Source organism: Monodelphis domestica, chromosome 8, assembly GCF_027887165.1.
Source record: "Monodelphis domestica isolate mMonDom1 chromosome 8, mMonDom1.pri, whole genome shotgun sequence".
Classification (NCBI taxonomy): Eukaryota; Metazoa; Chordata; class Mammalia; order Didelphimorphia; family Didelphidae; genus Monodelphis; species Monodelphis domestica.
The window spans coordinates 91,620,025-91,646,750 of record NC_077234.1 but is presented as its reverse complement, the minus strand read 5'-3'; the positions used below and the strand labels follow the sequence as shown (position 1 = coordinate 91,646,750).

The 26,726-nt window shown below is 36.8% G+C and overlaps 1 protein-coding gene across 1 annotated transcript in view; it reads left to right on the top strand.

The window, feature by feature from the left end:
• The window catches only part of CDK15 (cyclin dependent kinase 15), a 98,087-nt gene that overhangs the window by 7,900 nt on the left and 63,461 nt on the right, over positions 1 to 26,726 (top strand). The window contains exons 5-7 of the mRNA XM_001372238.4: positions 15,854 to 15,948; positions 21,541 to 21,603; positions 26,559 to 26,682. Of these exons, the coding sequence (XP_001372275.1) occupies positions 15,854 to 15,948; positions 21,541 to 21,603; positions 26,559 to 26,682 (282 nt within the window). The remainder of the gene's footprint in view (positions 1 to 15,853; positions 15,949 to 21,540; positions 21,604 to 26,558; positions 26,683 to 26,726) is intronic.

Here is a 26,726-nt window from a genome sequence, read left to right as displayed (position 1 = left end):
CTTTGCTTGTAGTTCTCTCTTGTAAAAAGTCATGTCCTCATCAGAGCAGGGCTTCTCTATGTTTCATTAATGCTATTTAGTTATTAATAATGGCCCCGAAGTACAAGAGTAGTGCTGCTGGTAGTTCTAATAAGCCTAACAAAAGTCATCAAGTACCTAAGTACATTTGTATAAGAAATACTTATTAAATAATGGAGTTCACTATTATGTCCAATTTTCAACTTACGTGAAGGATCTTATACATACATATATATATATATATATATATATATATATAGAGAGAGAGAGAGAGAGAGAGAGAGAGAGAGAGAGAGAGAAGGTATATGTATGTGTATGTAATTTGGTTCTTACCACAAACTTGTGAAGTTGATGTTATTATTTTCCCAATTTTATAAATAGGGAGACTGAGGCTGAGAGGTTAAATGACTCATCCAGAAAATACAAAATAAATTGCATATTTTCATGTATAAAGTATGTCAAAGGATTGTATATAAAACTGCAAATCTTTCATAAGTATAATTGGCTAAAGTCCCATTTAGATCTCTCATTATGTCATGATAGTGACCCTTTATCTGAAAGCTATGCCAACAGCGTGTAAGCTTTGGCAGGTCCTATCCAGCTGGAAACATCTTAAGTCTGGACCAGTGATGGACTGTGTGTTGCCCAAAGGCCAGCCTAGGCTTATCTGCAGATTGGCTGCAGGGAGAAGGCTTTTTTCCCCCATAACGATTCTGGAAGAAGATCTATTAATAAGGATTACAGCCTTTATTGGTGGAAGGAACACCATCACTCGTGATATTACAGATCCTAGAAGGACTGAATTTGAAGCAGTCATCAGCATAACAAGCTATATTACAAAGATAGAGAGCCCTAATTAAGAAAGGCATTCCTCCTTGAAAAGATATGAGGCCTCATTTAAAAATGTTGGCATTGCTCCATTTTTCCTAAAAGAGCTTTAAGGTTCTGCGATCAGACAGACAGGAGGTTAAATGAGAAGGGTTGAGAAGTGAAAGCAGTACAGCTGTGGTTCATTACCTGAAATCCAGGGTCACTAGCATAAAGAGGGTAGCAGAAAATACGACATGCATTTTCTCTAGACCATGGAAGGCATAATTTCTAAGCAGAAAATTCAAAGAGTTCTGCCCCCTCTTTAAAAGCCTTAAGCAGGAATTTTTCTGAACAACTTAGCTGTTCTTTTTACTATGGCAGCCAGAAATTTATTGAGTAGGATTGTACTCCATTTATGGGGTCTTTGTATATTGGCACAGCATATATATCATTTTATTAGGTTGGTCACGTAAGCTAGTATTAGTTTTCATTTGATTTGGGGGTATAATTAACACTAGGAGGAGTAATAATAGTCAATTCCCTGTGTAGCATTATCTCTACTAATGGAAAAGACTAGTGGCCCAAATGATTCAAAACCACAGATTGTCCCAGAGCCAAATTGAAATTATTTTAGTAGCAAATTTGCTGACTTTTTTAAATTAGGAGATTTATTCTCCTAATTATTAACTTTAATATTAGCCTAAGTAAACTATTTCAAGTCAGTTGACATTGACAAAGGAAAGGTGACCTAGGCAGATCCCTATCTGGAATTTTAAATTTTCTATGAGTAATTCATATGTGAATAGTGAATATCACTAGCTCTATAGAGTTGTCTGCTGGATTACACCATTAGTTCACCTTTGAGATCAAACTTTTAAGATGTGTATTATTTCAGATATCACCATGATGATCAAGCTTTTTAATTCAAAGTAACATCCATATAGAATTTGTAGTGAATTTGTTCCATTTATTTTTTGGAAAGTATTAGGAATTGGATAATTTTGTTTTGTTTTTTGTTTATTGAATTTGGTAATACTTCCCTCAGGTACTTCTTTTAGCAACACTTTTTGAAATTAAAAATAATACAATAGACACAGTATTAAAAATAAGCTGTAAAAGGTTTCCATCAACTAAATTCTATTTGTACCACAGTCACAAATGATGTCCCTTGACTAAAGTTGGAAAGTTTTTTTAAAAAGAAGACTAAGAGAATCTAAGTTCAATGTAACTTTATTGGAAAATAAATGGACTATTCTGAATATTTTATTGGTAATAAAGGAGAAAAAAACCTTTCACCATTGAACCTGTCCCAAAGAGGTTAAGCTCATGACCTAGAAGTCTTTTTTGATCTGCTATGTTCCTATTGGTTTTCTTTGGCATTAATTTTGATGCCTAGAAAATATTCACAAATCATAAATGGTCACATTATTTTCAAATGTTATTTATGTCAATAATTTATCTAAAGATCCCAAAGTGAGCACTTTGAAAAAAGAAGGGAGTAGTTGTTCTGTGTGTGTATCATCTATACCTAGAGGGTCAGGCTTGGTGTTAAGCCACTTAAAGTCACTTCATATGGGAACAACACAATGAGGTCCCTTCAAATATTTTTTACAAAATAAATCTGTCAGCTAAGTGGCTCAGTGGGTTGAAAGCCAAGCCTAGAGACAGGAGGTCTTGGATTCAAATATGGCCAAAGATCTATCTATGTGATCCTGGTCAAGTCACGTCACTTAACCGCCATTGCCTAACCCTTACCACTCTTCTACCTTGGGACCAATACAAAGTATTGATTCTAAGATGGAAGATTAAGAATTTAAAAATTAAAAAAAAATCATCTCAATGCCAAAAAATTCTACTCTCCACAGAAAGTAGATAATTATTTCATAATAAATCAAGGTTCATGTTCATAGGAAAGTCCTGAATCTCTGGTGAGCAATAAATACACTCCTATATATCTTTTTTGAGATTAAAATACTATTTAAACTTTCACTGTCAAGGAGAACATAGAATTTTTAAATGTCTGGTCTTGGCTCTATGTGCCCTGGTCATCGCCCTGATACAAGGGACCTGGGAGAGTAGCAGTTGATGGGAGCCAGGACACTTAAACTTAGATTTTTTTTCTTCATAGATGATTTGACTTTCTGAGTCCTCAGATTGTTACTCTGCAAGCCAGCATGTGTCCTGTTGTGAAAGTTTATGAGGCAGCCTTGAAACTGAGAGACACAAAAACATATTCTCCTTGCCCATGGATCGGCTCCCACACATCCCAATTCCTCTCTTGTTCCATAAAGTAGTCCAATGTGCTGACAATGCACTTTGGGCTTGTGTCTTGGAGATTCTCATCTGCTTCTCCATATGCATTCTCAACTAACCAGGCTCATTAAGCAGCATTTATTAAGCATCCCTTTTGTTCAGAGGACTGGTATAGTAACGAGGGGGGAGTTGACAAAGTAACTGTAGATGTGGTTCCTGTTCTGGAAATGTTCCCAATCAAAGGAGGAAGAGAAATGAAAAGTGAATACAATCACCTTCATCAGAGGCAAGTCCTCTGATAACTACTTACAGCTTTACAACAACAGGTAATGATTGCATGGGGTTAACTAAAGTGATTGAACTTATCTGAGCCAGTCCAGTTCTGGGAAGGTTTTGTTCAAGCAGAGAATTTTGAACAGTGTTTTCAAAGCAGAAATGAATTTGTTTGATGGCGAAAAGGAAAGACCCCACATAAGCCATTTTCCTTCTCTTTTGGCCCCAAGGCTTTTTGTACCAGCTATTTCCTGTACCTGTAATCTACACCCTCCTCATTTCCAATCTTTAAGACTCTATTCTTCAAAACTCTCTCAGACACTACCTCTTATATCTCCCTCCCCCCCCCCCACTCCCCATCTTCTATTGCTGCCTTCCCTTCTCTTCCCCAATGGCCTTATATTTGCTTTGTAAATATTTTACATATTTGTATATGTATACATATATATGCATGTTGTTATGTTGTTTCCTTGAAAGAATGTAAGCTCATTGAAGGCAGAAATTATTTCCATTTTGATCTTCCCATTCAATTTCTATTTCCAGCAGCTACCGGTGCCTGGAAGAAAGTGTGAGCTTAATAAATGCTTATTGATTGTTTTATTTCCTGCAAGGTCCAAAGTGTAAAGAACTTCCGTAGGTTTTGATTCCGCTTGTATTAAAAAGCTAGTTTAATGAAAAATTAGATTTCATTGAGTCCCTTGTGCATGAAACAAATACAATAAATATTTTAAATTGGTGTATGGAAAGGGGGGAAACTGTGGGGAAAATAGATTATAAAAGAATCTTTTTTCAAAGGGTGTTTGGTTCTCACTGAAATTTCCAGTTTGTAGAAGACCTATCTTTTGAAGGGTACATGGGAAAATACTGCTTTATTTTCTATCTCAATCCAGTCCTTGTGACATCTGACATTGAAAATTAAACATTTATGTGCCATTAAAGAAAGCTTCAGTTCAGTAAGATGCTACATTCTCTTGCTCCCCAAATGAAGTCTTTAACCCTAATAGTCTATATTTCATATAATATTTGATGGTTTAAAAATTTCCCCACATAGATCTGTCACATAACTTTAAAACAACCTGTGAAGTAACTGGTATTTCTGGCCTCTGATATTCAAGGTCCAAAGCCAACTGGTACTGATATATCCTAGGGAAGGGGGAAATCCTCTCTGAGACTCAACATTTGGTGTACCATCACAATATTTTCTCCTAGGTACAACAGATGTATGGTTGGAGATGAGAAGAGGAGAGATGAAACATCATGGGTTAAGGGAAGCTAGGTATCTCAGTGGATAGAGAGCTAGGCCTGGAGATGGGAGGTCCTGGGTTCAAATATAGCTTCAGACACTTCCTAATTGTGTGATAATTCCCTAACCCTTACTGCTCTTCTGCATTGGAACTGATACTTAGTGTTCTAAGACAGAAGGTAAAGGTTTAAAATGAACAGTATGGCCACAGAAATCAATAAATGTTTAAATGAATAAATGGAGTTGAAAGTTTGCATAGTTAAGTAGTGGGAGGAAACGCTAGAAAGACTAGAATAGCTCCAGATTATAGATAACCTACTAAGGTTAACTAACATAAGATACTTAGATTTTTCTCCTAGGAACAGAATTGAATTGAGGATTAATATAATAAAAGTAATATTTTCTTTTTTTTAAATCTCTAACTTCTGTTTTAGTCCCTTAAATTTTCTCTTTCTCATTTACCTTTTTGATCTTGTCTTGTGTCTCATATTTCAACTTCAGATTTTTTGTTTAGGTCTGGCTTATTACTCAGGACTGTTTGAAAATCTTCTATCTTATTGAATGTTCATTTTTCCCCTGAAAGAATATACTCAGTTTTATTGGAGAGGTGACTGTGGGTTGTAAACTCAAATCTTTTGTCTTCCTGAATATCATATTCCATGTTCTTCAATCCTTTAATGTAGAAGCCTCCAGGTCATGTGTGATCCTGATTGTAACTCCAAGGTATTTGAATGGTTTCTTTCTGGCTGTTTGAAGCATTTTCTCCTTGGCTTGGTGGCTCTTGAATTTAGCTATTACATTCCTGGAAGTTACCTTTGAGGATTTCTTTCTGGAGGTGATCTGTGAATTCTCTCAATTTCAATTTTATTTTCTAATTTGAGGATCTCTGCGAAGTTTCTTGTAATATGATATCCAAGGTTTTTTTTTTTCTTGATCATGGATTTCATGTAGTACAATAATTCTCATATTGTCTCTCCTAGATCTATTTTCTAGGTTAATTATTTTCCCAAGAAGATATTACATTTTCCTATTTATTCATTCCTTTGATTCTGCTTTTTTGTTTCTTGATTTCTCATAAAATCATTAGTTTCTAGATAGTCAATTCTGATTTTTAAGGCCTGATTTTCCTCTGTCAGTTTTTGGTTTTTCTTTTTCATTTGGTCCATTTCTTCTTGCATCACTTTCATTTCTCTTCCCCACTTTTCCTGTCTCTCTTAATTGGTTTTTTAAGTCTTTTTTTTTTTTACTTCTTCCACAATCTGTATCCAATCCATATTTTTCTTTTGGACTTTGTGTGTGTTTCCTTTGTTTTTACTTTCCCCTTCTGTGTCTATCCCCTGCCCTTTGTCTCCATAAAAATTCTTTAGAGTTAGGTGCTTTTTTTTTTTGTTTGGTCATTTTTCTTATCTAATTATAGGTAGGCTCTGTTTTCTGGGGATTTGGGGTATTCTCTTAAACTTCAATCTTTCCTTGATACTATTTTTTGCTTATTTTCTGGATTTTTACCAGTTTCAGTTCTTGGAGCCTGATGTGTTAGTCTGAGGGCTGAGAGCTCTGAAAGTCCCTTCCCCCTGTCGATTAAATTGACCCTTGAGATGCTGATGACTTAAGGACTTGCCTCAGGATTGGGCATAAGCTTTTGATCTCACTCTGAACTTGATCAGGTGAGGGGCTGTTCAAATTATAGCCCCAGGCTTAGGCTCAAGTTTTTGGTATCACTGTGTACTTGGTCCAATTAGAAACACCCTTGAGTCCTGGAGCACCACCCTTATTTTTGGTCAAAAAGATGAGGGGAGCATTAACTATGTCCTCACCCCAAAGTATGTATTATGTCCTCATCCCAATCCAAGACTTAGATTCCTGGCTTCAGTCTGGGCCCACAAGGATCAGCCCACTTCAGTTCAGACTACCCTGGGCTGGGACTCCAGAATTCTCCACAGATTTGAAATTTCAAGGGGTGTGGGTTGACTTGTACTACTATTTGCCCAGGGATGATCTTAGGATCTGGATGTTGGCTTAGGCTTAGGTTCTGAACCTGGGACAGTAGATGTGGGGTGGGGGTGTGTGATTTGCTATTGGCTTGCTCTTCTTTCCTTGCTACAGCCTTTTGCTGGTTCTACTCTCCTCTCACCCCAGATGTTCTCTGCCTACCTTTTGAGTTTTTCTTTTCTTGAAAGTTGTTTCATTCTGTCTCCCTGTTGGTTCTACTCCTGAATTGATTTTGTGGTGATATTTTAATCTTGGTCAGAGAGGATTCTCATAATGGAGCTGTTCTGGTTCACTCCTCCATTTTGGCTCCACCCTGGAAACTGTTCTTATCTTCTATTTTAGAATCAATACTACACATTGATTTTAAGGCAGACGAGTAGTAACAGGCAACTAGAATTAAATGACTTGCCCAAGGTCATATGGGTAGAAAGTATCTAAGGTCAGATTTAAACCAAGGACCCCCTATCTGCAGACCTGACTCTCAATCCACTGAGCTACCTAACTGACCCAAAAGTCAAATTTTGAAAGAGCATTTGTGAGGGACTTCAGTTCAAACATCTCATTTGTCACCTGGCTGTACTATTTTGAGACTTCTCTGACTCCACCATGCCTCTATATCAGCTACCTCCGCTCTCTCCCCTTTCAGCTTCTGTTGCATTTTTGTCTTCCCTGTTGAATTATGGGCTTGCTGAGAACAAGAACTGTCTTTTGTATTTGTACCCCTATCACTTAGCACAGTGCCTGGCACATAGTAGGCAAAAAAAGTATCATTTCCTCTCTTTCTTAGCTACCTCTCCCATTCTGATCTTCAAGTATATCCTTAGCTGTGTGAATATAGGATTAACTCTCCCTTTGTCTATCTTTAGCTAAACAATTCAAGAACTTAAAGTACCCCTACTTGAAATTAAATAAGAGAGTTTGTAAGTTACTTACTAGAGTAAGCTTGCACTTCCAAAGGTCACTGCACCCCCACACATACCTCCCCTGCAGTGCTAGGCAAATTGAAAGACTATGATTGGTTCCTGTAAGTTGGGGGAACAACAGGAAGTGGCACTGAGAAAACTGCTTTAAAAAGGCCAGTTTGAGGATTCAGTCATTCTCTCTGTGTTGGTGAGTTGGACTGGAGGAGGAGATCTTTTCCCTGGATCCTACATTGGCTTGTGGTGGTGAGTGAAGTGATTTCTTCCTTGGATGTTCAGTGAGGTGACCCTCTCTGCTCATTGGCACTTTGGTGGGACATTCCCTTCAGTGTGAGTTCTGGTGATATTCTTAGCCGTCTTAGTCTCAGGTGTACTGAAGGTTCTTGGCAGATTCTTGAGTCTCCTGGTTCTTCAGATTTTTGGCTTACTAATTAGGACTGGATTCTGGTAAGATTCATTTTCAGATTCACATTTGTGGTCTGGAGACCTTAGGATTAAACTCAGGGTATTGGTAGTTAGGCAATACTTTCTGTCTCTTTATCTACATTTTTCTACTTTCACTCTTTCCACCTCTTTGTAAATAAAGCTGCTAAAAGTCATTTTGACTTAAGCTGTAATATTTTTAAATCAATGACCACAATATTACCTTAGAATTCTCATATTTAGCATAAAACCTAAATGTAAATTCTTACAGCTGCTTTTTAAATCTTTCTATAGATTCCCAGTCATTTCCTTTTTTCCTCCCCCTCAGTATTATTCTTATGATCTTATTTATCTATGTACCATTCTTATTTCCATGAAACCTTTATTTTCCTACAGGTCCTCTAACTTCAATTATGCAATCTGTGCCTTCTCACATGGGAGATACCAGTGTCAAGATGGTGGATAGGATGCATTAGGGGAGTCACTTACTCTATAAATGTTCTCACCCACTGGCAAGATACTGGAAGGAAAAATAAGGGGAGTTTCAGGAAAGTATCAATAAGGAATCCCCAAAGGGACTAGTGGAGTGTCCCTAGAAATCACTTTCCTCTTCTTTCCTTCCCAGACTCTACTCCAGGATAGAAAACCTTGATTTTTAAAATTCATTTTAGATACCCTCATTTGTTCTTATTAACAATATTTGCATATTTATAATACTACATGTAAATATTATCAATATCTTTTTTTTGCAATCAACTTAGAGCTGGCCAAATTTGACTGCAAGGTAACCAAAAAACATTTGAGAAATCATTATCCCATTACCTCTTCAAATACCTCACTAGAGGCTGGATATATCTCCTACTTTTCCTATATTAATTAGTTTCTTTAACCTCTATCCAAAGAGCTGTGTTTGATTATGTTACCAGGACTAGAGGCTGTGAATTTCTTTGGGAAGGGACACAATGAGATGAAGAGGTATAGTTCATTGGCTCTACAGGGTCCAGTGATAGGTATTTTGGGCTTCAGGATCAGAAAACAAATTTTCTGCTCAGATTCCTTTCCCCTCCTGGTAAGGAAGAAGAGAAATTTTGGAGGAGTTGTTCAGTTTGGGGCCAAGTACAAGTAGGGTAACATCTTTCCTCCACTTGGAGGCAAGGGAGAAGGATAATGCCCAAAAGATATTGTGATGAAAGAAATGATAAGAGTTGGCAACTGATTGGATAAGTAGGGCAAAAGATAATGAGGAATCAGAGACTGTCACTACTGGTGTAATTCTGAGTTACTAGGAGGATAGTGATGTCTTTGATGGTAATTGAAAAGTTCAGAAGAGAGATGGATTGGCGGGGAGGACGGAATGACTGTTTTGGACATGGGAAGTTTGAGAAGCTCTTGAGATATCTAGTTTAAAATGTCCCAAAGGAACCCAGTGTTGTTGGACTAGAAATCAAGGAGGACTAGAGTAAGATATATAAATATGAGAAGCATCTATTTAGAAATGAGAATTGAACTTATTGGAGCTGATTAGGTTGTATAGTGAAAGAATATGGAGAGAAAAGAAATAGAGCCACTTTTGTGTGGAAGAGATGACTTTATTTGCCTTTGTCATTTCTTTGGTAACTATTTATATATATGTATACATATATATAAACAATAATATGTAACAATAATAATATAATGCATGATTCTTTAAGAGGGAAAAGGAATTTTAAAAGGATTGGACTGGATTATTTAAGAGTGTGGTCACCAGGAATTTAATTTATTCCAAAGAGATTTATTTACAATTTATTTACAAAATGTAGAGTGAAGTAAGAAAATCAGAGAGAGGATAGGGTAAGATATCTAGCTTAAGCACTAAGTCATTTACTCCCAGCCCCTGGTTCAATCCAAGCAGGGAGAGTTAGTCCTTAGGTCTCAACAAAGCCAAGGACCTGGGGAAATCTCTCTCAAGAGGTAAGTCTCTCCTGGGGCTAGTTTTCTCAGAAAATCCAGCACTTAAGAGTCAGTTTTTCACTCACCATGTACCAGTTCAAAGGAAGAGATTTTAGAACAGTCTCACCAGGAACAAGGTCTCAAATTCAGCCTCCACTCCAAAGAATGAAGCATTGTCTCCAGTCTCCAGTTCCAAAGAATGAAGAACTGTCCCTCACAGGAAGTGACAGCTCCTTTTAAAGATACTTCTTTTGCATCATTTCCTGTGTCTTCCCTTAATTTTATGTCTACCAATCACAGTTGAAGTTTTGCTTTAAGACTGCCCAGGGGCAGTTAGTTTAATTCTGATTCATCTCCCACTGTTGTATACATGAGTCACAGACCTCCCACTTAATGATTAAGTGGGATGTTTATACTTTTGGTGATTAGATCTAAAAATGGGCAAATCTCCATACTCAACTTTTAAGTAGGGTATTTATACTTTTGGTGATTAAACCTAAAATAGGCAGGGGTTGCAATTTTAATCTTCACAATCAGGGGAGAGTTAATTTTAATCTTCATAATTCATTATATGTAATAAATTATAATGAATATGCTTATTGAAGAGAAACAAATTCTAACATTAGCTATGTCCAAAAATTTGTCTCTTTTTTTCTCTTTCCCTTCCACCCTTCCCCCTCCCCAAGAAGACAGTTAATATGCTATAGGCTATATATATATTATCATATCATACATATTTCATGTTCATCATATTGTGAAACAAGACACATATTGCTTAGAGTAGAGAAGAATTAATGGAAGAAATCAAGTGAAGAATAGTATGTTTCAATCTGCATTTGGACTTCATCTATTCTTTCTATGGCAGTGGATATCCTTTTTTATCCTGAGTGCCTTGGAGTTGTCCTGGATTCCTGCCTTCTTGATAATAGTTAGATCATTCACATTTGATCTTCATATAATATTATTGTGTACAACATTCTCCTGGTTCTGCTCACATCATTTTGCATCACTTCATATAAGTCTTTTCAGGTTTTTTGTGATCATTATGTTTGTCATTTCTTTTGGTAAAAAAGTATTCCATTAGAATCACATACCATAACTTATTCAGTCATTCCTTAATCTATGAACATATCATTAGTTTCCAGTTCTTTGCCACCACAAATTGAAGTGCCATAAATATTTTAGAACATACTGTTTCTTTTCCTTTTTCCTTGATCACCTTACGAAATAAACCTAATAGTGGTATTTTGGGGTCAAAAATATACACAGTTTTAGAATTCTTTGAGTATAATTCCAGATTATCCTCAAAATGGTTGTCTTACTTCACAGTTCCACCAATAATCTATTAGTGTCCCTATTTTTTCACCCCCCCCAATATTTGTCATTTTCCCCTTTTTGGCCATTTGATAGGTAGGAGATCATATCTCATAGTCATTTTGATTTGCATTTCTCTAATCAATAATAATTTAGAGCATTTTTTTCATGTAATTATGTATAGCTTTGATTTCTTCATCCAAAGAGGGTCTGTTGACATCTTTTGACCATTTGTCAATTGGAGTATGGCTCATTATTATTTATTTGACAAATTTCTATATATATTTTAGATATGAGACCTCTATCTGAGGAACTTTCTTTTTAAATACCTATTCTTTATTTCCCTTCATTCTGCAAAAGACTTATCTTGACTCATTGCCTTTCCTTCTGATTCAAGTAGCTTACATCACACTTAAGCAGTGAAGCTAGGATGACTAGTCTTTGGATCCTAGGGACAGTTAGGGATGAAGAAATATAGACTGTAGAATATATATAGGTAGGGAAAATTTAAGTATAAAAACTCTGACTTGTCCTTCAAAATCTGGGTTTTTTTATTGGGGTTTTAGAATCACTTGTTAGAGATGATAGACCTTACAGACAAGATCATGAAGGGAATAAGACTGGTCATTAAAGAAAAGAAAAAATTCCAGAATAATTTTGTCCCTGAGGTCTTGGTCGTTTATGTCTAGGGTAGCAGATTCTATCTTATTTTAAGTAATTAATTAATCAATTAAAAAAAAAAACCCTTACCTTCCATCTTAGAATCAATAACGTGGATTGGTTCTAAAGCAGAACAGTGGTAAGAGTGAGGAAATAGAGGTTAAGTGACTTGCCCAGAGTCACACAGCTAGGAAATGTCTAAGGCCAAATTTGAACCCAATATCTCCTCTCGTTAGGCCTAGATCTCAATCCATTGAGCCATACTCAATAAAATAAACATAATAATAAATAATAATAAACATAAAATAGAGTCCCTCTATTTTATGTTTTTAGTCAGTCATTAAAAAAAAATTCTGATTTGATCTTGAATAACATGACAGAAATAGCCCTCTATCTAAGGACCTGCTAAAGCTAAAAACTGGAAGCAGAGAGATTCCATGGTCCTTTGTCCATTTGTGAGGATGAAATCCCCTATCCCTTTTATGATTATAATAATATTAGTCTTTATGATTATTCCCATAACACAATCATTAGTTCTTTGAGTTAATAATCAAATAATATAGTTTGCTTCATATAAGAAAAATACAGTTCTGGGTGGTATCAAATCTTGTTTACATCCTGACCTTAAGCCTATAAACCCCTGTTTCCACTTAGCCCACCACACCTTCTTTTTTCGTATAACAAGATAGTCTGACAAGGGGTGGAGGAATACTTTTTTTTGTATTACCAGATAGTCAGACAGGCACCCCACTGCTGTCTTCTAGTATTTAATAATAATTATCAGCAGAAAAACAACTAAGGTTCGGGGTGTCTGGTCCTGATCTGGACCAGGGTCTGGCTTTATTGGGAGTTTTGGCCATCTCTCAATAAACCTATTTACCTTGAAGTTTTTGCACTGGTGTTATAAATTTTCACCACTCAATGGAGCCATGTCTGTCAAAGGCAGACAGAGACTACTTGTTCAGTGGAGTAGAATTTGGCATATGCAGAGCAGCATTCAGTAGCATCCAGTGGCAGAATTGTCTCCAGTGAAGATCCATGGGGAGCAGTCCTGATGGAAAGCATCATGTGATATCACTAGAAGACATCAGTAGCTATCCAGCATCAGAGGACAGAACTGCTTTCCAGATGAGTGCCTATGTATATATCCTGGTCATAAATGTTCTCTTAGTGTATCTTTTCATGGGAGTTTCCTATGGGTAGCCATTCTTTCTATTGAAGGCGAGCATATTTTTGGGAAAATGAGCCCTACTTAGAGGAAAATATTATTTACTACTTTTTTTCCTATGCCATTTTATGAAATGCCTTTTTGGGAACTGATTGTGCCTTCTGGATGACTTCTGAAAGTGAACTCATAGATAGGGGCTCATGAATTATGGTTTTGAGTGATTGCAGATCTGTAAAATATCTATGTAAACATCTTTGAGGGACTCACCCTACTAGTTGGGAGTAGTGTCTCTGGGCTCTACAACAGTTTCCCCATAATTATATACTGATTTTTTGCGGTATTATTTTTCTTTGCTTTGTTAAAATTAAATTTTATACATGTGGAACTATTTGTTTCTCCTACACTGTAAGGCTCCTTTGTATCCTAAATCTTTCAGAACTCATTTCAAAAACCAGTGTGAATGAGTATAATAGGTGTCATATCTGAAAGAGTATTTTTCCTCATTTTTATTGTCATGTAAAACATACTTCCATATTGGTCGTTGTTGTAAGAGCACACTCCTGAATAAACAAAACTCCAAAATAAAATCAAAGATACACTGATGTGAAAGACGACTCCAACAGTTCTTTCTCTAGAGGTAGATAGCTTTCCCCTTCGTAAGTCTTTCAGGATTGTCTCAGAATAATGCATTGCTGAGAGTAGCCAAGTTTTCCCAAATCATCATCATCTAATATTGCTGTTATTGCATACAATGTTCTCTCAGCTCTGCTTATTTCACTCTGCATCAGTTCCTGCAGATCTTCCCAGCTTTTTCTGAAATCATCTTACTTATCATTTCTCATAGCACAAGAGTTTTCAATCACCAACATGTACCACGATTTGTTCAGCCATTCCCCAATTGGTGGACATCCCCTCAATTTCCATTTCTTTGCCACCACAAAAAGGGTTGCTATAAATATTTTTGTACAAGTAGGTCCATACCCTAAAAGGGAATTTTTAAAAACAGTATTGTGAAGAAGATAGAAGTTGTAAGAAGGAAGAATGTCTCCTAGGATAGGATTAAAATCCATCCCACCAGGGGGCTGTTTGCAGTTATTAATGTGCTCCCTTTACTGCTGTCCCAGGCATGGTCTTTCACAGAGTCATGTTCTGGCGTTGCTGAAAGGCATTTGCTCTTCCATCAGTCAAGCAAACAAACATTTAAGTGTCTGATATGGCCAGGCACTGTGCTAGGTGTTAGGGATACAAAAACAACAAATGTCTCTGCCCTCAAGGAGATTGTAGTCTGGCTGAGAAACAATGTGTTCATAGTCATAAATAAAATAGAAAGTAGGTGACAGGGAAAGGAACTAGCAACTATGGTGGGAATCAGGCAAAGCCTCAAGTATAGAAATTATTTTAAATCCTGGAGTTAATATATAGGCAAAAGTGTTTATATTATAGTGGCATAGTCAGATCTGCTTGGTTTTTTTTTTTTTATATTACTTTGAGGGCAGTTAGTTGGGAGGCTCAGTGGACTGAGAACTGGGCATAGAAATGAGAAGTTCCGGATTCAAATGTGGACTCAGACACTTCCTAGTGATGCAAACCTGGATCAGTCATTTAACCCCAATTGCCTAAGCTCTTACCACTTTTCTGTCTTAGAATCAATACACAATATTGTGTATAATAAGATGGAAGGAAAGAAGTTTTTGAAAAAGAAGACTATCATTTCAGTGATTATGCGGAGGGAAAGAAGAGACACTTGAGGCAGGGACCAAGTAGAAAGCTACTCCCACAAAAAGATTTTTAAATGTATAAAACAGATATTATAACGAAGGGGAAATGAGAGGAGGGAAGGAAACAAACATTTATTGATGTATTTCCCTTTTGTGATTTCTCTGTATAAGGACTGTTTCTTTCACCTTACAAAAATGGGGCGGGGGGAGGGTAGGGATAAGGGGTCAATGCTGTGCTAGGCGTTTTTGCTGGACTCTGCATTTCTTAGGGATGTAAGAAAGACACATGACCTCTTTTCTCCCCACAAACAATTGCCTGTCTGTGCAGCATTCCCTACAAGAAAACTAAGTCCTTCACTAGGCATCCTGCTATACATCTCCTGCCCTCCAGTTGTAGTTTCAGACCCTAAAGGGGCCTCTTTTTTTGTTTTTGTTTTTTTAAAGGAAGAAAATCTGGAGAAGGTATAGATTTCTGTCATCTTCTAGAGCAGAAGTTCTTAATTTGAGATCCATAAACCTTCCTGGGATCTGTGAACCTGTGAACTTGAATGGGGAAAAAAAACCACACTTTTATTTCAATATAATTGGCTTTCTTTGTAATCCTCTATACGTTGTTTTATTTATTGAAAAACATTGTTCTGGGAAAGCTCCATAGGCTTTACTAGATTGCCAGAGGGGCCCATGACCCAAAATGGGTTCAGAACCCCTGTTTTAGAGCTTGGAGGATTCAAGTAATTCCCAAGTTTGCCACTGACTCAGCTGGTAAATTTGGAATTGTCATGTTACTCTCTCAAAGCTTTCATTTCTGTGGCAGGGATGATTATGCTCCCACAGGATAAAGTCTGCAAAGCTCTTTGAATGCTAGGATGAAATTGATTGAGTAGATGGAAGCACATTATTATTTGAGCCTAATGCAGCCAATGCAGCCTCTCCGAAAAGCAAACTTTTATCGATTCACCCTGTACAAAATAATGATGCAGTCCTTTGCTATTATAAGCACAATTTCTTGGAAAGGGGGACTTTCTCAGACAGCTAATAGAGATAATGAAAGATATCAAACTGAACCTATTTTAAGAAAATTTCAAAGTATTTGTCTTATTATCAATGGATTGATTTTATTTTTTAATTTCTTTAGCCTCCCTCCTGAAGGGTTTGAAGCATGCCAATATTGTGCTCCTGCATGACATTATCCACACCAAAGAGACCCTGACTTTTGTTTTTGAATACATGGTGAGTTGTTCTAGCATTTTACAAAGCACCAAGAAAAAACCTGGTGCTCGTATAATGAATCTGTTAATATTTTATGGCATTATAAAACTTTTATTACAATGTGGAAGGTATTATGGAAAATTTCATTACTGTGATTAGCAGTGCCTTATTGCTTTTATTCTCACTCTCCTTTTACTTCTTACCCTCTACTTCTTCAGTCCCCTTTCTCTCTTCTGACATTTTCTGGGGAAAATTTGAGGTGCTTTAATGTGATTATCTCTTTTTACTTTTTCACTGCCATAATGAGAACATGGTAGAGACTCTCCACCTTCCCACCTCTTCCATCCCTACTGGCATACTTCTGAGTGATTTTTCACAAGCTAACTAAAAAGAAAAAATGGAGTTGGGGTGATGGGGAACAGCTAAATAAACATCAAGAAAATATACGATCAAGTACCTTTGGCTAGCGTGATCTGTTTTTCAGTACACTCTGAGAATGAACATACATGCAGAGCTATATCCAATGGGATCAGATTTAACTGGGATGTTATTTCTAGTTACGTTGAATGGGTCATGTTATTTACTAGAGAATGCATTTAGCCATAGAGTCACTCTTTTCTAATATTAAAAACTTAGTTCTAAGGCTTAACACTTAGATCATTAAAAGTGCCAGAGATTAGATCTCACAATATCTTCTTTTGAAAAAAATAGTTTTTTATTTGTGTTTTCCTCAATTAACAAGCATTTTATTTATTACCAACTAAATGTTATGACAGATTTCGACCCAATTTTCCCATGTGATCAAACTTATCTCCCTCCCTCCCATCCCTTCCCTATCCTGGTGCTGGCAGGCAATTTGATCTGGGTTATACATATATTATCATGTAAAACATTTCCATATCATTCATTTTGTGAGTAATTGTATAAGACCAAAACCCTGAAACATAAACCCAAATAAATAATTAAAAAATCATATGCTTTTATGTGCATTCTGACTCCAACAGTTCTTTCTCTGGAGGTGGATAACATTCTTTGTCATAAATCCCTCAGAATTGTCCTTGATTATCATATTGCCAATAACAGCTAAGTCTATCACAGTTGATCATTCCATACTGTTGCTCTTACTATGTACAATGTTTTCCTGGTTCTGCTTATTTCACTCTGCATCAGTTCATGCAGATCTTTCCAGCTCTTCCTGAAATCATCCTGTTCATCATTCTACACCCATCATATTATATATCACAATTTGATCAGTCATTCTCCAAATGATGAATATCCCCTTAATTTCTAGGTAGTTGCCACCCCAAAAAGAGCAACTATAAATATTTTTGTACAAGTGATCCTTTCCCCCTAGTTAACAAGCATTAAAAAAATTAAATTTTCTCTTCTACTACCTCTCTACTAAATAATTTTTTCAAAACCTTGATATTAACCAGACTTCAATATTTGATGGACTAGTTGGTTACTTCATCAAAACAAATTCCTACATTAATCATGTCCCAAAATATTTATTTCTTTTTGAATTTTAAGTTCATCACATCTGTCAGGATGTGCCATGTTTCATCTTCATTTTTTTGGACTTGACTTGTGGTTTAACATTGACTTAGTAAGAGTTCTAAAGTCTTAAAATTGTGTTCTTCTATGATATTATCTTTAGAGAAGTTCTCCTGGTTCTACTCACTTCACTCTAGTTCATAAAAGTCTTACCATTTCCCTCTGAAATGGTTTCATTTCTTATTGCAGAATAATACATTACATTTACAAACCAGTTTTTTTAGCCATTTCCCAATAGGAGGACACCCCTTTTTTAGTTTCCAATCTTTGGCTATCAAGAAAAGAGTTGCTACAGATGTTTTTGTACATTTAGATCCTTTTCTTTCTTTGACTTTTTTGTAGCATTAGGTCTTGCTGGTTCAAAGAATATGTACAGTTTAGTCCTTTTTCTGGGCATAGTTCCAAATTGCTTTCCAGAACTAGTGGATCAATTCACAGCTTTACCAATGGTGGACCTATTTTCATTAAGGCCCCTCCAATATTTCCTCTTTTGTCAGCTTTCCCAGTCTGATATATATGAGGAGGTACTTCAAAGTTGCTTTCATTAGAATTTCTTATATTACTTGTGATTTAGAACATTTCTTCATATGATTCTTTTTTCTTTTTTTTTAATGTGTTTTAATCAGTCAAGAACTGCCTTCTCCCCTTTCGTATCAACCTTCCCCATTCATTAAGAACACAAGGAAAAAAACATCATAAGCATGTATAGTCAATCAACACAAATTTCCACATTGGCCAGATGAAAAAATATTTGTCTTATTCTGCATACTGAGTCCTACACCTCTCTATGTAGTCATTATGCTAATAAAAGTTCAACACACTCTTGTTCCATCACATTTATATGCCATAACTTGTTTATCATTTCTTATTCCTCATTTTGTGAATCTTACATCTGCCCCTCAATCCCATTCTTTGCCACCTTAAAGAGTTATAAATATTTTTGTACATTTTTAGATGTTGTATTTCTTAGCATTAATCTCTCCCTTAATATTTCCTCAGTCTAATTCCTCCATCCTCCTTATCCTCTTTTCCTAATACTTCTCTATGGGATGAAATGAATTTATATACTCAATGGAGAGTATATATGAATGTTTTTCCTTCTTTTAACCAGTTCAGATGAGAGTGAGGTTCAAGTGTTAATCATATTCTCCACTCCTTAGTCTTTGTATAGAAACTGTAGCAAGGGAATTTAGCAAGGCAGGGTGACAGCCTGCAAACTAAGATTCCACAGAGCAAGGACTGGGTCAGCATTCTAAGGCAGTTGGGAATTGGCAACTGATTCTCTCTCTGGAAGCAGACAGAGGTGTGGAGGTGTCTCTCTCTGAAGAAAAACAACTTTGGAGCTGCCAGGGAATTGGACCATCTTCAAGGAGTGGTTGAGTGAGAGATTACCCCACACAGGTGGACAGTGTGTGTGTGTTAATCCTTGTTCACCTCCTAAAATCCTGTGAAGGCTTTCATCTTGAGACTGCTGTGTGACTCAATGGAGAACTCTGGTGTTGTGAGGATCCTAGGCCCTATTGACTTTACAAATTCCTCTTTATCTTTAATCACTTATTTAATTAGGTTAAGTTATTTAGAAAAGTTTAAGGTTTTATACCTGGGTGGGTTAGAAATAAGTTACTCCCTGATCCCCTTCCTTTCCTTTCTCCCTTTAGGTAAATAAACTTTTATTTTATATATATCTTGTTTAACCCTTCCTTCCAACCCTCCTATAACAAACTTGTGCACTCTGATTGCATGAGATAATTTCTTCCAACCTTCCTTTCCCTTCCCCCACAGTATAATTTTCTTCCTTTTATTTCCATTCTTTACTTAAGATCAAGACATAACAGAACCATTTCTAGCTCATGTTTAATTAGATTCTTTCTGTGACCCCTGGTGATAATAGAATCCAGAGGGGACATATGTATCATCTCCCCATCTTTGAAAGTTTTGTACTGAATAAAGCAGTTTATTCTTGTTTTTTTTCCCCCTTTATTATTGTTTATTCACATTTATACCTTTTTATGTTTCTCTTCATTTCTTTACTTGAAAATCAAAGTCTCTTTGCAGCTCTGGGCTTCTCAGAAGGAATGTTTGGAAGTTCTCAATTTCATTAGAGAGATATTTAATCCTTGTAGCTTTATATATTTTTCTGGCTAAATCATTCTTGACTGTAAGCCCATATTTTTTGCCTTCTGGAATATCATATTCAAGTCCTCTGCTTCTCTATAGTGGTAGCTGCTAAATCTTATGGGACTTGGACTGTGGCTCTGTAGTATTTGAGTTTTTTCAGGCTATGTACGATATTTTCTCTACAACATGAAAGTTCTGGATTTTGGCTCTGACTTTTCTGGGAGTTTTTATTTTGGACTTTCTTTTATGAAGTAATGGATGGTGTCTTTCTAGTTCCACTTTGCTCTCTGGTTCCAAGAGATATGGGCAGTTTTAGTCTTTCTTGAAATATATTATTTAGGCCCTTATTTTCAGATAGAATAGTGCTTATTAATTTTTTTCTTCTCAATCTGTTTTCCAATTTAGTTGTTTTTGCTATATCTTACATTAGCTTCTCTTTTTTTCAGTCTTTGACTTTGTTTTAATATTTCTTATTGTCTTATGAAATTATTGACTTCTGTTTAGCCCATTCTAATTTTCAGGGGTGTTTGTTGCTTGAACAAGTTTTTGTACCTCTTGTGCCAAGTTATTAATTCCTTTTCCAACTCTTTTTTCCATAGCTTTATTTCTCTTTAAAAGTGTTTCTTCAAGTGCTTTCATTTACATAAAATTTTTTTTAAACTCATACTTGATCTCTTCCAGGACTCTAGTTGAGTTTGTGCCCACACTATGTTTTCCTCTTAGACTCTGCTTGTAGATATTTTGGAGTTCTTCTTATCTTCTGGGTTGGTGTCTTGAGCTTCCCTGCCACCATAATTATGGATTATTTGTCTGTTTTTCCAGTCTACTTCTGACTTGGGACTTACTTTTAGGGTAGGACTCTGTGGCACTTTGGGAAGGAAGGTCTGGGTTAGTCATGTTGCTGCTTTCTTGGGTATTGAGTATTATGATATTTCAGGGTCTAAGGGAAAACTGAGGACCTGCAAGCTTTCAGTGCTCCCCAAGTAGTCTGTTTGATCCAAGGAAAAGTCTACTTACTGATGCCCTGGGATCAGCTCAGCAAGTGGCTGGCCAGTTTGGGGGTCTGTGCAAGAAAGAACTGTTGCTGTTGGGAAGCTCTATTGGTTAAGAAGGGCAGAACTATAGACTCCCCTTTGGTCCAAGATGCCTACCTTGACTAGAATACCCTCCTTTGAAGACTAAGGTAGGCACTGGAACTGAGCTCCAGCTCTACTTTTGGGGCTGAGACAAACCAAAGTTGCTAGCTTCTGAAATTTCTCCTTTCTCCATATGTCATTTGTGGACTGCCTACTAGGGAATACCACTCATTCTCACCCTGCCCTGGATCTATAAAATAGACCTAGGCAGTAGTCAATAGAACTGTCAGTTGGCAGCTGTCACTCTACCCCAATAAGGATCCAAGACCTCCTCTTGCCCAAGTGTATAGTTTGTTCCTATGTGCTGGGATGCTCCCAGATTGTTCCCTTATAAAGTACTCACAGACCTCCCTGTCTGTCTCCCTGTGCCAACTTGGGTTGGACAAAGGATTCACTGTGATTTTTTCCTGCATTTCCCCACCAGGATTTGGTCTCATGCATTTTCTAGATATGTTTGGAGTATGTGACAGGGAGTCCACTGCACTGCTCCTATTACTCAGCTTTCTTTGCTCTGCCCCTTTCATTTGATTGTGGATAATTTAGATTCTTTAAAAACTGATTGTGTGTAGACTTTAGCCACTTATCTATTGGAGAATAGTTTATAAAATATCTTGAAAATGAGATATTTATCAGAAAAAATGTATAGCTGTTAATGAGTTTACATGTTTGTCTTCCAATTTTCAGTGCATCAAAATTTTCAGAATATATTCTGAAGGTCTGCTACTTGCTTAAAAGCTGATATCTGTGTACACTAACTTTGTTTTTCTATTCAACTTTTCCTTCTTGATCTCTCTATCACATTTAGCATACTGATCTGGCCCAGTATATGTCTCAACATCCAGGAGGTCTTCATCCTCACAATGTCAGGGTGAGTACTTTAGGGGATATGTTTTTTTGAAATAGAAGAATTTTAAATGTGTTTTCATTACAAACTAGATCATTTTAACTCTTGGGCTATCCGATGAGTGAACAGAGGTCACTAATACCCCATCCCTAGTTTCAGCAAGAAAAGGAAAAATGCAATATGGGAGGGAGGAGTGGGAGATAAAACTGGACTGTTAGGCTGGCATTGGATTGGGAGAGAACTTGATTGCCAAACTAGATAGATAGTTTTTAACTTTGTGCTACAGACAACAGGGAGTCATGGAAGTGCTTAGTTTGGTTTTGGTTTTAAGCGGCATGATCATAGCCCTGCTTTTGGAAGATTAACTTGGCACCAGTGTGTAGAATGGACTGGAGGAGGGAGGGACCAAAGGCTAACAAATGCTGTCGGGTCAAGAAAGGGCTTTGGATGTGGTGATTGAGGTTTCTGGTAACAGATGAAGGAGCAATTTCAGTCAAAAGCCCTTTGGATTTGGTGATTGAAGTTACTGGTGATGGTTGAGGGAGCAGTTTCAGTAGAGTGCTGAGAACAGAAGCTAGATTACAGGGGATTAAGGAGTGAATGTATGAAAAGGCTACAGTGCCAAGAACTGAGTACTCTTTCTATACATTTAATAATGAAAGCAAGGAAAGTCAAGGCAGCATTTTGAAGGAGATTTTGTCTTGTTTTTTAATTACGTGATCATACCTCTGCTATAAGAAGATGAATCTGGCAGCGGTTTGTAAGATAAATTGGAAGGTGAGACCAGAGGCAGAGAAAGAGATTGGTAATAAATGCTTGAACTAGTGTGGTAACTTTGAGAAGAAAAAGCAAGAAATGGCTATGAAGCATTTTTAAGGAAGATTTGATATGGCTTGGTGAGTGATTGGCCCCTCCTTCTCACCTGCCCACATTCAAAGATGGCCCCCAAGGTCTGAGCCTAGGTGATTAGAGAAATGGTGGTTTCACAGAAATAGAACCTCTGATTTGGGCATGAAGGTAATGAAATTGGGTTCAATTAAATTATTTTATCTTATTTTTATTATATTTTGTATAAATTTATAATATATAACAATATAATATGAAATATATGATAGACAAACAATAATATATATTTTACATAATTATATGTTATGATTAAATTCTACTGAATTAGAAGTGACAGTGTTACATCTTGGTGGATGTTAAAAATTTAGGAACGGAACTTAGAGAAAAAGGTACAACTGTAGATACACAGGGATATTGGAGACACCTACATAGAGGGAATTACTAAAGCCTTGGGACTGACCGGATTTCATCATTGAAAGGAAAATATGTAGAGAGAAGAGAAGATGACAGAAGACAGGCAGAGCTTTGATGAATGCCCAGCTTTAAGAGGTAGGAGGAACTAGTGAAAGATACACAGGTGGAATAGTCAGGGAAGTAAGAGGAGAACCAAGATAATGACCTGTCACAAGAGTGTCAAGATGGCAGTGGCAGACAAATGCTACCAGAAGAAGAAGAAGGCTCAGTACCACAGAAAAGTCTTTGGATTTGGTGCCTGACATTGTGGAAGATATTTGAGAGCAGTTTTGGTAGAGTGGTGGGAACAGAAGCCAGATTGTAGGTGATTAGGGAATGAATATGTTATAAGGAAATAATGGGAGCTAGCACAGAGCATTCTGTCTATACTAACAAGGGAAGAAGAAACAGCACATCTGAGGGGTTTTTTCCTTTCTTTTTTTAAGAGTGGAAGAAAATTAACTATGTTGTGGGCAGAAGTGAAAGGAGCCAGAGGAAGAGATTGAAAATGCTGAAATGAGAAGGAATGATTGTTAGCCTTCATAGTCTATTCCCCAAACAGAAAATGAATTAAGTGCTGGACCAATAACAGCACCCTATAAGTCCATGCTATGATCTTTAACCCTTACCTTTTCTTCTTCGCTTTTCTCTTCTTTGTCCTTTTCTTAGCCTTATTCTACTCTGCCTCCTGCATTCATTGGCTTCTGACATCACATCTCAACTTGCATTTTCCAAGAAAAGCATTTCCTGATCTGGCTTCCAGCTCCCCCACTTTGATTTGAAACTACTTCTCATTTACACAGTCAATGTCTTGTTCAGACATAGTTGTTTTCAGGCTGTTTCCTCTCATCAGAACAGGAGTTCTTTTGAGGCAGGGATCATGATTTTGCTGGTGGTTTTGGATTCCCAATGCTAAGTACTATGCTTGACTTATACTAAGTGATTAATAAATTGCTTGTTGATTGTTTGCTTCCTTCTTTCTAACTTGGTCCTCTTCCTTATCCTGTCCTTTCTCCCTTCTTCCCTTCACATTGAAATATTTCATATTGAAACACCTCTTTCTGCTGTCCTTCCTTTTAATCTCTTCTCCTACAATCCCTTTCTATTCCTTTTTTTCATGGTCACTTACATTTGTGATATCTGCAGTTAAACTTTCAACTTGCTTCCAGTCTTGTCCAGCTCGCTGTTCTCTATATTATATAACTGAGCTTGCTTTCTCACAATAAGGAAAGGCATTATCAAGTTTCATGGCACTAGTGGGAATCTGGCATGGGGAGAGAGAGAACAAGGATATTTTCACATGATGGACTATTATGTGACTATGAAAAATCAGCAAAGCTAGTAGAGGATAAATATTCTCTGACAGGTAACTGATAGCAGGTAAGTTAAGTGGTTTGGCCACGCAAATCGGGTCTCTAATGGCTCAAACATTTCTGGCTCCTGCTTCTGTGTCAGACCATGCCACTCACTAACGTTGGTTTCAAAGTCTCCATGCCAAACAGCTGAGCACTGGGCTTGGCATCTCTCTGTGAAGCCCAGGTTCCCTAATAGGGTGGAAAAATTGATTCACTCATTCAATTCTGCCACTGTCTCCATGTCACCAGGAATGCTAGGGCTGGCACTTTCTTTTTTGAACTGTAGGAACATGTTCTGGGCTGGAATAATCTACCTAAACACTAATGTTAGCTTTTGAATTCTTCATTGCCAGTGGCATTGGAAGAAATAGCAAGAGACACTTACAATAGTATACATTTTTTCCTCTCTTTGGTTTCAGTACTGGTGGAAAACTGATTGGTTGTTGATAACTTTTCTAATTCCCAGGCTTTAAAACCACATGAAATATTTCTCAATTTGGTATGGAATTTTTTTTTCTCTTTTCCCCCCTTCATTCCTTTTCTTTCTATGTTTTATTTTACTTTTTCCCATCAGTATCTCCTTTTGTATTTAGTTTCCTTTTCTTTAAAATCCATCATCTGTAGTCTTTTCCTAATATTTTTAAAATATGAATTTAAAAAAATTATTTTAAAATATGAAATACAAACATTTTAAATTGGAAATAAATATTTTAACAATCTGGGATTATTAAAATAGACAAAAAGATAACCATGACTCCACTCCTCAGAGTCAATTGATTATATCTTTCCCAGCCTATTGTCCTAAGGACATCTGAGATACAATAAAATTTAAAACTTGTAGAATCATTTCTAGGTTAACATTTATCTCAACCTAAGTTTGATCCTGGGAAAGTCCTAATTCTCTTTGGACTATTTAGGTGATGTTTTTCTCTGGAGGTTTGATTACTAATGCAGAAGTTAAGCTGAAATTTTGAAGATAAAGGCTCCTTCTTCAGTATCAAGGAACTAAGCCTCTCCCTTCCCCAACTTTCCCTGTCTGATCATGTCAACACCATTTCCCCAGTCTCCCAGCCTTATAACCTAGGAGTTATGTTTGATACCTTTCTCTCCTTTGTTCCACAATCCGATTATTTGTCAAATCTGGTTGTTTCTATCTTTACAATATTTCATATCTAGCCTTACCTCTTCTCTCAACTCCTATTGCAACCACTGGTTCAGGCACTTATTTCTTCATTCCTTGACTATTGAAATATTCTTTGATTTGGTTCTTCTGCTTCTGGTCCTTCTCTTTCCTATCCATCCTTCATTCTATTGTCTAAGGAATATTCCTAATGCAGAGTTATTATCTCATCTATTCTCCCACTCAGAAAATTTTGGTGACTTGCATACAGTTGCCTGCTAAGCCTGTAGAAGGACTTAAAAATTAGACCTTCTACAATCTGCCTCCATATTATCTTTCCAATCTTATCTCATCTTGTCCGCCTCAGTTTCCTGCCTTTGATCACTCTGTCCCCATGCCTGGAACGGAGTCTTTCCTTTCTGCCATCCCATTCCCAAACAACTCACAGAACTGCAAAATCTCTGAGTTGGGAGGAACTTCAGAAACCATTTGGGCTGGCCAAAAATTATATAATTAAATTATTTCCCAATAATTATGCCGTTTCTTCCATGAATCCTTCCCTCTTACTCCATCATGTAAAAGTGATGTCTTATCCTCCTCAAATAAAAAATAATACTTTGCCAAAATCTCTCCTTTTCACTTATTACACATATTTTCCCATGCAACACAGTTATCTATATACTCACCCTTTGACCCCTCCGTCCTCATTAAAATTTTTTAACCCTCTACCTTACATTTTAGAGTCAATACTATGGATTGGTTCTAAGGCCAAAGAATGCTAAGGCTAGGCAATGGGGGTTAAAGTCATATAGCTAGGAAGTATCTGAGATAAAATTTGAACCCAGCACTTCCCAATCCAGTGAGCCACCTACCTGCCCCACCCTCATTAAATTTTAAGATTTTTGAGAGCAAAGCCTATATCATATCCATCTTTGTATCCCTGTCATGTAGGGTAGAACCTTGTAATTAGTCAAGTATAATAAATGCTAATAATTGAATAGAAATTAATCAAGAGATGGTAGAAAATTAAAGATTTCTTCGTTTTAGACTATGGTCTTACACTATTTTTAAAAACAGAATTTGAGTTTTTGTTTCTCTCAAAGCATAATTTTACCATCCTCTCTTAGGAAACTGTTTTTGATTTAGGGTGGATATTAACACATGATAGCACAAATCTGCTTAGGTATGATGGTTATTCTTTCCAGCTCTTCATGTTTCAACTTTTGAGGGGCCTGGCTTACATCCACCATCAACACATTCTTCACCGGGATCTGAAACCTCAGAACTTACTCATCAGTTATCTGGGAGAACTCAAATTAGCTGATTTTGGTGAGTCAATCCCTCCTTCCCTGGTCTCCTTCTCGTTTATGAAC